Source organism: Scyliorhinus torazame, chromosome 4 (assembly GCF_047496885.1).
Source record: "Scyliorhinus torazame isolate Kashiwa2021f chromosome 4, sScyTor2.1, whole genome shotgun sequence".
Lineage (NCBI taxonomy): Eukaryota > Metazoa > Chordata > Chondrichthyes > Carcharhiniformes > Scyliorhinidae > Scyliorhinus > Scyliorhinus torazame.
In genome coordinates this window covers 4123837-4136079 of record NC_092710.1, presented here as the reverse complement: position 1 = coordinate 4136079, position 12243 = coordinate 4123837, and the positions used below count along the sequence as shown (strand labels likewise).

At 55.2% G+C, this 12243-nt stretch overlaps 1 protein-coding gene across 1 annotated transcript in view; it reads right to left on the bottom strand.

Annotated features, from left to right (window-relative positions):
* LOC140410101 (ubiquitin-conjugating enzyme E2 L3-like) overlaps positions 1–12243 on the bottom strand; it is an 81091-nt gene that overhangs the window by 57420 nt on the left and 11428 nt on the right. Inside the window, exons 2-3 of the mRNA XM_072498040.1 lie at positions 8506–8598; positions 6654–6840 (exon numbers count right to left, since the gene is read on the bottom strand). Coding sequence (XP_072354141.1) covers positions 6654–6840; positions 8506–8598 — 280 coding nt within the window. The remainder of the gene's footprint in view (positions 1–6653; positions 6841–8505; positions 8599–12243) is intronic.

Genomic DNA, 12243 nt, shown 5'->3' with positions numbered 1-12243 from the left:
ACACTGTCAGGGTAATGTAGAGGGAGCTCTACACTGTATCTAACCTGTGCTGTACCTGTCCTGGGAGAGCTCGATGCTGACACTGGGTATAAACCGGGGGGGACACTGTCAGGGTAATGTAGAGGGAGCTCTACACTGTATCTAACTCGTGCTGTACCTGTCCTGGGAGAGCTCGATGCTGACACTGGGTATAAAGTGGGGGGGACACTGTCAGGGTAATGTAGAGGGAGCTCTACACTGTATCTAACCTGTGCTGTACCTGTCCTGGGAGAGCTCGATGCTGACACTGGGTATAAAGTGGGGGGGACACTGTCAGGGTAATGTAGAGGGAGCTCTACACTGTATCTAACCCGTGCTGTACCTGTTCTGGGAGCGCTCGATGCGCTCGATGCTGACACTGGGTATAAAGTGGGGGGGGACACTGTCAGGGTAATGTAGAGGGAGCTCTACACTGTATCTAACCCGTGCTGTACCTGTCCTGGGAGAGCTCGATGCTGACACTGGGTATAAAGTGGGGGACACACTGTCAGGGTAATGTAGAGGGAGCTCTACACTGTATCTAACCCGTGCTGTACCTGTCCTGGGAGAGCTCGATGCTGACACTGCGTATAAAGTGGGGGGGACACTTTCAGGGTAATGTAGAGGGAGCTCTACACTGTATCTAACCAGTGCTGTACCTGTCCTGGGAGAGCTCGATGCTGACACTGGGTATAAAGTGGGGGGGACACAGTCAGGGTAATGTAGGGGGAGCTCTCCACTGTATCTAACCTGTGCTGTACCTGTCCTGGGAGAGCTCGATGCTGACACTGGGTATAAAGTGGGGAACACACTGTCAGGGTAATGTAGAGCGAGCTCTACACTGTATCTAACCCATGCTGTACCTGTCCTGGGAGAGCTCGATGCTGACACTGGGTATAAAGTGGGGGACACACTGTCAGGGTAATGTAGAGGGAGCTCTACACTGTATCTAACCCGTGCTGTACCTGTCCTGGGAGAGCTCGATGCTGACACTGGGTATAAAGTGGGGGGGACACTGTCAGGGTAATGTAGAGGGAGCTCTACACTGTATCTAACCTGTGCTGTACCTGTCCTGGGAGAGCTCGATGCTGACACTGGGTATAAAGTGGGGGACACACTGTCAGGGTAATGTAGAGGGAGCTCTACACTGTATCTAATCCGTGCTGTACCTGTCCTGGGAGCGCTCGATGCTGACACTGGGTATAAAGTGAAGGACACACTGTCAGTGTAATGTAGAGGGAGCTCAACACTGTATCTAACCCGTTCTGTACCTGTCCTGGGAGAGCTCGATGCTGACACTGGGTATAAAGTGGGGGACACACTGTCAGGGTAATGTAGAGGGAGCTCTACACTGTATCTAACCCGTGCTGTATCTGTCCTGGGAGAGCTCGATGCTGACACTGGGTATAAAGTGGGGGGGACACTGTCAGGGTAATGTAGAGGGAGCTCTACACTGTATCTAACCTGTGCTGTACCTGTCCTGGGAGAGCTCGATGCTGACACTGGGTATAAAGTGGGGGGGACACTGTCAGGGTAATGTAGAGGGAGCTCTACACTGTATCTAACCCGTGCTGTACCTGTCCTGGGAGCGCTCGATGCGCTCGATGCTGACACTGGGTATAAAGTGGGGGGGGACACTGTCAGGGTAATGTAGAGGGAGCTCTACACTGTATCTAACCCGTGCTGTACCTGTCCTGGGAGAGCTCGATGCTGACACTGGGTATAAAGTGGGGGACACACTGTCAGGGTAATGTAGAGGGAGCTCTACACTGTATCTAACCCGTGCTGTACCTGTCCTGGGAGAGCTCGATGCTGACACTGCGTATAAAGTGGGGGGGACACTTTCAGGGTAATGTAGAGGGAGCTCTACACTGTATCTAACCAGTGCTGTACCTGTCCTGGGAGAGCTCGATGCTGACACTGGGTATAAAGTGGGGGGGACACAGTCAGGGTAATGTAGAGGGAGCTCTCCACTGTATCTAACCTGTGCTGTACCTGTCCTGGGAGAGCTCGATGCTGACACTGGGTATAAAGTGGGGGACACACTGTCAGGGTAATGTAGAGCGAGCTCTACACTGTATCTAACCCATGCTGTACCTGTCCTGGGAGAGCTCGATGCTGACACTGGGTATAAAGTGGGGGACACACTGTCAGGGTAATGTAGAGGGAGCTCTACACTGTATCTAACTCGTGCTGTACCTGTCCTGGGAGAGCTCGATGCTGACACTGGGTATAAAGTGGGGGGGACACTGTCAGGGTAATGTAGAGGGAGCTCTACACTGTATCTAACCTGTGCTATACCTGTCCTGGGAGAGCTCGATGCTGACACTGGGTATAAAGTGGGGGGGACACTGTCAGGGTAATGTAGAGGGAGCTCTACACTGTATCTAACCCGTGCTGTACCTGTCCTGGGAGAGCTCGATGCTGACACTGGGTATAAAGTGGGGGGGACACTGTCAGGGTAATGTAGAGGGAGCTCTACACTGTATCTAACCTGTGCTGTACCTGTCCTGGGAGAGCTCGATGCTGACACTGGGTATAAAGTGGGGGACACACTGTCAGGGTAATGTAGAGGGAGCTCTACACTGTATCTAATCCGTGCTGTACCTGTCCTGGGAGCGCTCGATGCTGACACTGGGTATAAAGTGAAGGACACACTGTCAGTGTAATGTAGAGGGAGCTCAACACTGTATCTAACCCGTTCTGTACCTGTCCTGGGAGAGCTCGATGCTGACACTGGGTATAAAGTGGGGGACACACTGTCAGGGTAATGTAGAGGGAGCTCTACACTGTATCTAACCCGTGCTGTATCTGTCCTGGGAGAGCTCGATGCTGACACTGGGTATAAAGTGGGGGGGACACTGTCAGGGTAATGTAGGGGGAGCTCTACACTGTATCTAACCCGTGCTGTACCTGTCCTGGGAGAGCTCTATGCTGACACTGGGGATAAAGTGGGGGACACACTGTCAGGGTAATGGAGAGGGAGCTCTACACTGTATCTAACCCGTGCTGTACCTGTCCTGGGAGAGCTCGATGCTGACACTGGGTATAAAGTGGGGGGACACACTGTCAGGGTAATGTAGAGGGAGCTCTACACTGTATCTAACCCGTGTTGTACCTGTCCTGGGAGAGCTCGATGCTGACACTGGGTATAAAGTGGGGGACACACTGTCAGGGTAATGTAGAGGGAGCTCTACACTGTATCTAATCCGTGCTGTACCTGTCCTGGGAGCGCTCGATGCTGACACTGGGTATAAAGTGGAGGACACACTGTCAGTGTAATGTAGAGGGAGCTCAACACTGTATCTAACCCGTTCTGTACCTGTCCTGGGAGAGCTCGATGCTGACACTGGGTATAAAGTGGGGGACACACTGTCAGGGTAATGTAGAGGGAGCTCTACACTGTATCTAACCCGTGCTGTATCTGTCCTGGGAGAGCTCGATGCTGACACTGGGTATAAAGTGGGGGACACACTGTCAGGGTAATGTAGGGGGAGCTCTACACTGTATCTAACTCGTGCTGTACCTGTCCTGGGAGAGCTCGATGCTGACACTGGGTATAAAGTGGGGGGGACACTGTCAGGGTAATGTAGAGGGAGCTCTACACTGTATCTAACCTGTGCTGTACCTGTCCTGGGAGAGCTCGATGCTGACACTGGGTATAAAGTGGGGGGGACACTGTCAGGGTAATGCAGAGGGAGCTCTACACTGTATCTAACCCGTGCTGTACCTGTCCTGGGAGAGCTCGATGCTGACACTGGGTATAAAGTGGGGGGGACACTGTCAGGGTAATGTAGAGGGAGCTCTACACTGTATCTAACCTGTGCTGTACCTGTCCTGGGAGAGCTCGATGCTGACACTGGGTATAAAGTGGGGGACACACTGTCAGGGTAATGTAGAGCGTTCTCTACACTGTATCTAACCTGTGCTGTACCTGTCCTGGGAGAGCTCGATGCTGACACTGGGTATAAAGTGGGGGACACACTGTCAGGGTAATGTAGAGGGAGCTCTACACTGTATCTAATCCGTGCTGTACCTGTCCTGGGAGCGCTCGATGCTGACACTGGGTATAAAGTGAAGGACACACTGTCAGTGTAATGCAGAGGGAGCCCAACACTGTATCTAACCCGTTCTGTACCTGTCCTGGGAGAGCTCGATGCTGACACTGGGTATAAAGTGGGGGACACACTGTCAGGGTAATGTAGAGGGAGCTCTACACTGTATCTAACCCGTGCTGTATCTGTCCTGGGAGAGCTCGATGCTGACACTGGGTATAAAGTGGGGGGGACACTGTCAGGGTAATGTAGGGGGAGCTCTACACTGTATCTAACCCGTGCTGTACCTGTCCTGGGAGAGCTCTATGCTGACACTGGGGATAAAGTGGGGGACACACTGTCAGGGTAATGGAGAGGGAGCTCCACACTGTATCTAACCCGTGCTGTACCTGTCCTGGGAGAGCTCGATGCTGACACTGGGTATAAAGTGGGGGGACACACTGTCAGGGTAATGTAGAGGGAGCTCTACACTGTATCTAACCCGTGCTGTACCTGTCCTGGGAGAGCTCGATGCTGACACTGGGTATAAAGTGGGGGGACACACTGTCAGGGTAATGTAGAGGGAGCTCTACACTGTATCTAACCCGTGTTGTACCTGTCCTGGGAGAGCTCGATGCTGACACTGGGTATAAAGTGGGGGACACACTGTCAGGGTAATGTAGAGGGAGCTCTACACTGTATCTAATCCGTGCTGTACCTGTCCTGGGAGCGCTCGATGCTGACACTGGGTATAAAGTGGAGGACACACTGTCAGTGTAATGTAGAGGGAGCTCAACACTGTATCTAACCCGTTCTGTACCTGTCCTGGGAGAGCTCGATGCTGACACTGGGTATAAAGTGGGGGACACACTGTCAGGGTAATGTAGAGGGAGCTCTACACTGTATCTAACCCGTGCTGTATCTGTCCTGGGAGAGCTCGATGCTGACACTGGGTATAAAGTGGGGGGGACACTGTCAGGGTAATGTAGGGGAGCTCTACACTGTATCTAACCCGTGCTGTAGCTGTCCTGGGAGAGCTCGATGCTGACACTGGGTATAAAGTGGGGGACACACTGTCAGGGTAATGTAGAGGGAGCTCTACACTGTATCTAACCCGTGCTGTACCTGTCCTGGGAGAGCTCGATGCTGCCACTGGGTATAAAGTGGGGGACACACTGTCAGGGTAATGTAGAGGGAGCTCTACACTGTATCTAACCCGTGCTGTATCTGTCCTGGGAGAGCTCGATGCTGACACTGGGTATAAAGTGGGGGACACACTGTCAGGGTAATGTAGAGGGAGCTCTACACTGTATCTAAACCGTGCTGTACCTGTCCTGGGAGAGCTCGATGCTGACACTGGGGATAAAGTGGGGGACACACTGTCAGGGTAATGTAGAGGGAGCTCTACACTGTATCTAACCCGTGCTGTATCTGTCCTGGGAGAGCTCGATGCTGACACTGGGTATAAAGTGGGGGACACACTGTCAGGGTAATGTAGAGGGAGCTCTACACTGTATCTAAACCGTGCTGTACCTGTCCTGGGAGAGCTCGATGCTGACACTGGGGATAAAGTGGGGGACACACTGTCAGGGTAATGTAGAGGGAGCTCTACACTGTATCTAACCCGTGCTGTACCTGTCCTGGAAGAGCTCGATGCTGACAGTGGGTATAAAGTGGGGGACACACTGTCAGGGTAATGTAGAGGGAGCTCTACACTGTATCTAACCCGTGCTGTATCTGTCCTGGGAGAGCTCGATGCTGACACTGGGTATAAAGTGGGGGACACACTGTCAGGGTAATGTAGAGGGAGCTCTACACTGTATCTAAACCGTGCTGTACCTGTCCTGGGAGAGCTCGATGCTGACACTGGGGATAAAGTGGGGGACACACTGTCAGGGTAATGTAGAGGGAGCTCTACACTGTATCTAACCCGTGCTGTACCTGTCCTGGGAGAGCTCGATGCTGACACTGGGTATAAAGTGGGGGGGACACTGTCAGGGTAATGTAGAGGGAGCTCTACACTGTATCTAACCCGTGCTGTACCTGTCCTGGGAGCGCTCGATGGTGACACTGGGTATAAAGTGGGGGACACTGTCAGGTTAATGTAGAGGGAGCTCTACACTGTATCTAACCCGTGCTGTACCTGTCCTGGGAGAGCTCGATGCTGACACTGGGTATAAAGTGGGGGACACTGTCAGGTTAATGTAGAGGGAGCTCTACACTGTATCTAACCCGTGCTGTACCTGTCCTGGAAGAGCTCGATGCTGACACTGGGTATAAAGTGGGGGACACACTGTCAGGGTAATGTAGAGGGAGCTCTACACTGTATCTAACCCGTGCTGTATCTGTCCCGGGAGAGCTCGATGCTGACACTGGGTATAAAGTGGGGGGGGGGAACACTGTCAGGGTAATGTAGAGGGAGCTCTACACTGTATCTAACCCGTGCTGTACCTGTCCTGGGAGAGCTCGATGCTGACACTGGGTATAAAGTGGGGGACACACTGTCAGGGTAATGGAGAGGGAGCTCTACCCTGTGTCTATCTCGGCTCATTCCCAGCTGGGGTGGGGGGAGACGGTCTCCCGGGCTGCGGGAACCTTTACCTTGTATTGTTTTGGTTGCTGGTTTCCAGTTGTCAGCGCTGATGATTGGCAGACACACCTGCCCCTTCTCATCGATGTTCGGGTGGTAAATCTGCGTCTTGAAGGTGACTTTGGGAGGTTTGAACGGGTAGTCCGAGGGGTAATTGATGTGGATCCTGAAGGCTCCCTTGTCGTAAGGCGGCTGTTGCTGTCCGTCGCGGACGAGGGACAGAAAGGGAAAGAGAAAGAGGTTCGAGGTTCAACGCAGAGCAATGACTCACCCCTCAGCTCCGCTCCGACTCCTGCCTCCTGCTCCGTCCCCGCAATTTCCACTTCCCGTGAGGGTTCCGGGACACCCGCCTTCCTCAATCGAGGGTAGATTACAAAAGCAGGGAGGTCATGTTGGAGTTGTACAGAACTCTGGTGAGGCCACAGCTGGAGCACTGGGAGCAGTTCTGGTCGCCACATTGCAGGGAGGATGTGATAGCGCTGGAGGGGGAGCAGAGGGGATTCGCCAGGATGTTGCCTGGGGTGGAACAAGTTATGGAGAGAGGTTGGACAGGCTTGGGTTGCTTTCCCTGGAGCAGAGAGGAGTGAGGGGTGGCCTGATGGAGGTGGACAGGATTATGAGGGAATGGACAGGGTGGAGAGGGAGTAGCTGTTCCCCTTAGTTGAAGGGTCAGTTACGAGGGGGCCGCACGTTCAAGGTGAGGGGACGGGAGGTTTAGGGGGGGGGGATTTGAGGAGGAAGGTTTTTACCCAGAGGGCGGTGACGGTCTGGAACGCTCCGTCTCTATGACCCATTGGCGGGACCGGCTCCAGTGGTGACCCACAGGGATGTTTGAAGGAGGCTGTCCGAGACAGGGGAGCGGCAACGGGGGTGGCAGGAAGAGGCCTGACCAAGGAGGCCCCCGGCAGGGTTGGCGGCTGAGGTCAGAGGGCAGGCCGCAACTGGCACGGCCTCATCCGTCCGAGAAGTTTCAGCCCCGGAGCGGGGGAGGCGCTCGGGTTCTTCCTCGGGTTCTGTCGCCTTCGCTTCCGGGCCGCGCCCTATCCCTATTGGCGGAGGGTACGCTCTGGGATGTCTGCGGGCAGATGCTGGCGACGGAGCGGGCATCGTCGGGAGGAAGTGGGAGGGCGAGCCGGGCTTGAGGGAGGGGAGGGGTTGTGGAGGGAGACTCCCCACAGGGACACGCCCACTGACCCTGGCGCCTTGACGTGCAAGGAGTGTGTCCAGCTGCAGCTCCTGTCAGACCGCTTGACGGCTCTGGAGCTGCGGATGGACTCACTTTGGAGCATCCGCGATGCTGAGGACGCCGTGGGCAGCACGTTTAGCGAGTTGGTCACACCGCAGGTGAAAGTTACTGAGGGAGATAGAAAATGGGTGACCAAAAGACCGAGCAAGAGGAGGAAGGCAGTGCAGGTGTCCCCTGCGGTCATCTCCCTGCAAAACAGATATACCGCTTTGGATACTGTTGGGGGAGACGGCTCACCAGGGGAAGGCAGCAGCAGCCAGGTTCATGGCACCGTGGCTGGCTCTGCTGGGCAGCTGGGCAGGAAGAAGAATGGCAGGGCTATAGTGATGGGGGACTCGATCGTAAGGGGAATAGACAGGCGGTTCTGCGGACGCAATCGAGACTCCAGGAGGGTATGTTGCCCCCCTGGTGCAAGGGTCAAGGATGTCTCGGAGCGGCTGCAGGACGTTCTGGGGGGGGGGGGGGGGCGGTGAACAGCCAGCTGCCGAATTTCGGGAGTTAGAAGCTGAACGAAGGCCTCGCGTTCCCCATTCTCCCGGAACGCCCCCCCCCCCTCCCCCGCTCGGCGTTCCGGCCCCACCGCGCGTTCTCCCTGCTGCAGTGCCGCACGGACATACCGGTAAAATTAGAGCCTGCCAGAAGAAGACATTGTCATCAGCCTCCATGTTGCGAATGTACGCTTTGTCCGCACTCTTAATGTCGACCAGCTCCTGCGGGGGGGAGGGGGGCGGGGGAGTGGGGGGGGAGCAGAGCACAGGAAAAATAAATCAACACGTCCTGAGCGGCACGCCAGGCCGAGGCTCCGGGAAACCCCAGGGGACGCGGATTCGAGCCCAGAGCAGGCTCGGAGATTTTCAATTTCTAGAAGCAAGGGGATGAGTACCGATCGAATGCCGTGAAAATCCAGCCGGGGCCTCCAGGCCCATCGCAGGCGAATCAAGAGCCACTCAGATGCTGGGCAATTAGAGGTTGCAGGGCCCTGGAGGAGGTTTACAGAGATAGGGAGGGTTGTAGGGGCTGGAGGAGGTTACAGAGATAGGGAGGGTTCTAGGGGCTGGAGGACGGTTACAGAGATAGGGAGGGTTGTAGGGGCTGGAGGAGGGTTACAGAGATAGGGAGGGTTGTCGGGGCCTGGAGGACAGTTACAGAGGTAAGGAGGGTTGTAGGGACTGGAGGAGGTTACAGAGATAGGGAGGGTTGTAGGGACTGGAGGAGGTTACAGAGATAGGGAGGGTTGTAGGGGCCTGGAGGAGGTTACAGAGATAGGAAGGGTTGTAGGGACTGGAGGAGGTTACAGAGATAGGGAGGGTTGTCCGGGCTGGAGGAGGTTACAGAGATAGGGAGGGTTGTCGGGGCCTGGAGGAGGGTTACAGAGATAGGGAGGATTGTCGGGGCCTGGAGGACGGTTACAGAGATAGGGAAGGTTGTAGGGGCTGGAGGACGGTTACAGAGATAGGGAGGGTTGTAGGGGCTGGAGGAGGTTACAGAGATAGGGAGAGTTGTAGGGGCCTGGAGGAGGGTTACAGAGATAGGGAAGGTTGTTGGGCCCTGGAGGAGGTTACAGAGATAGGGAGGGTTGTAGGGGCTGGAGGACGGTTACAGAGATAGGGAGGGTTGTTGGGCCCTGGAGGAGGTTACAGAGATAGGGAGGGTTGTAGGGACTGGAGGAGGTTACAGAGATAGGGAGGGTTGTAGGAACTGGAGGAGGTTACAGAGATAGGGAGGGTTGTAGGGGCTGGAGGAGGTTACAGAGATAGGGAGAGTTGTAGGGGCTGGAGGAGGTTACAGAGATAGGGAGGGTTGTAGAGGCTGGAGGAGGTTACAGAGATAGGGAGGGTTGTAGGGGCTGGAGGAGGTTACAGAGATAGGGAGAGTTGTAGGGGCTGGAGGAGGTTACAGAGATAGGGAGGGTTGTAGGGGCTGGAGGAGGTTACAGAGATAGGGAGGGTTGTAGGGGCTGGAGGAGGTTACAGAGATAGGGAGGGTTGTAGCAGCTGGAGGAGGTTACAGAGATAGGGAGGGTTGTAGGAACTGGAGGAGGTTACAGAGATGGGGAGGGTTGTAGGGGCTGGAGGTGGTTACAGAGATAGGGAGGGTTGAAGGGGCTGGAGGAGGTTACGGAGATGGGGAAGGATGAAGGGGCTGGAGGAGGTTACAGAGATAGGGAGGGTTGTAGGGGCTGGAGGAGGATACAGAGATAGGGAGGGTTGTAGGGACTGGAGGAGGTTACAGAGATAGGGAGGGTGTCGGGGCTGGGGGAGGTTACAGAGATAGGGAGGGTTGTCGCGGCCTGGAGGAGGGTTACAGAGATAGGGAGGGTTGTAGGGGTTGGAGGAGGTTACAGAGACAGGGAGGGTTGTAGGGGCTGGTGGAGGTCACAGAGATAGGGAGGGTTGTAGGGACTGGAGGAGGTTACAGAGAGAGGGAGGATTGTCCGGACTGGAGGAGGTTACAGAGAGAGGGAGGATTGTAGGGACTGGAGGAGATTACAGAGATAGGGACGGCTGTAGGGGCTGGATGAGGTTACAGAGATAGGGTGAGTTGTCGGGGCTGGAGGAGGTTACAGGGATAGGGAGGGTTGTAGGGACTGGAGGAGGGTTACAGAGATAGGGAGGGTTCTTGGGGCTGGAGGGGGTTGCAGAGATAGAGAGGGCTGTAGGCACTGGAGGAGATTACAGAGATAGGGGGGGTTGTAGGTGCTGGAGGAGGTTACAAAGATGAGGAGGGTTGTCCGGACTGGAGGAGATTACAGAGATAGGGACGGCTGTAGGGGCTGGATGAGGTTACAGAGATAGGGTGAGTTTTCGGGGCTGGAGGAGGTTACAGGGATAGGGAGGGTTGTAGGGGATGAAGGAGGCTATAGAGAAGGGGAGGGTTGTAGGGGCTGGAGGAGGTTACAGAGATAGGTAGGGTTCTTGGAGCTGGAGGGGGTTACAGAGATTGGGAGTGTTTGGGGGCTAGAGGAGGTTACAGAAATAGGGAGGGTGGTAGGGGCTGGAGGAGGTTACAGAGATAGGGAGGGTTGTAGGGGATGGAGGAGGTTACAGAGATAGGGAGGGTTGTAGGGGCTGGAGGAGGTTACAGAGATAGGGTGGGTTGTAGGGGCTGGAGGAGGTTACAGAGATAGGGAGGGTTGCAGGAACTGGAGGAGGTTACAGAGATAGGGAGGGTTGTAGGAACTGGAGGAGGTTACAGAGATAGGGAGGGTTGTAGGAACTGGAGGAGGTTACAGAGATGGGGAGGGTTGTAGGGCTGGAGGAGGTTACAGAGATAGGGTGGGTTGTAGGGGCTGGAGGAGGTTACAGAGATAGGGAGGGTTGTAGGAACTGGAGGAGGTTACAGAGATAGGGAGGGTTGTAGGGGCTGGAGGAGGTTACAGAGATAGGGAGGGTTGTGGGGGCTGGAGGAGGTTACAGAGATAGGGAGGGTTGTAGGAACTGGGGGAGGTTACAGAGATAGGGAGGGTTGTGGGGGCTGGAGGAGGTTACAGAGATAGGGAGGATTGTGGGGGCTGGAGGAGGTTACAGAGATAGGGAGGGTTGTAGGGGCTGGAGGAGGTTACAGAGATAGGGAGGGTTGTAGGAACTGGAGGAGGTTACAGAGATAGGGAGGGTTGTAGGGGCTGGAGGAGGTTACAGATATAGGAAGGGTTGTAGGAACTGGAGGAGGTTACAGAGATAGGGAGGGTTGTGGGGCTGGAGGAGGTTACAGAGATAGGGAGGATTGTAGGGGGCTGGAGGAGGTTACAGAGATAGGGAGGGTTATAGGGGCTGGAGGAGGTTACAGAGATAGGGAGGGTTGCAGGGGCTGGAGGAGGTTACAGAGATAGGGAGGGTTGTAGGGGGCTGGAGGAGGTTACAGAGATAGGGAGGGTTATAGGGGCTGGAGGAGGTTACAGAGATAGGGAGGGTTTCAGGGACTGGAGGAGGTTACAGAGATAGGGAGGGTTGTAGGAACTGGAGGAGGTTACAGAGATAGGGAGGGTTGTCGGGGCTGGAGGAGGTTACAGAGATAGGGAGGGTTGTCGGGGCTGGAGGAGGTTACAGAGATAGGGAGGGTTGTCGGGGCTGGAGGAGGTTACAGAGATAGGGAGGGTTGGAGGGGCTGGAGGAGGTTACAGAGATAGGGAGGATTGTAGGGGCTGGAGGAGGTTACAGAGATACGGAGGGTTGTAGGGTCTGGAGGAGGTTACAGAGATAGGGAGGGTTGTAGGAACTGGAGAAGGTTACAGAGATGGGCAAGGTTGAAGGGACTGGAGGAGGTTACAGAGATGGGGAAGGTTGAAGGGGCTGGAGGAGGTTACAGAGATAGGGAGGGTTGTAGGGGCTGGAGGAGGTTATAGAGAAAAGGAGGCT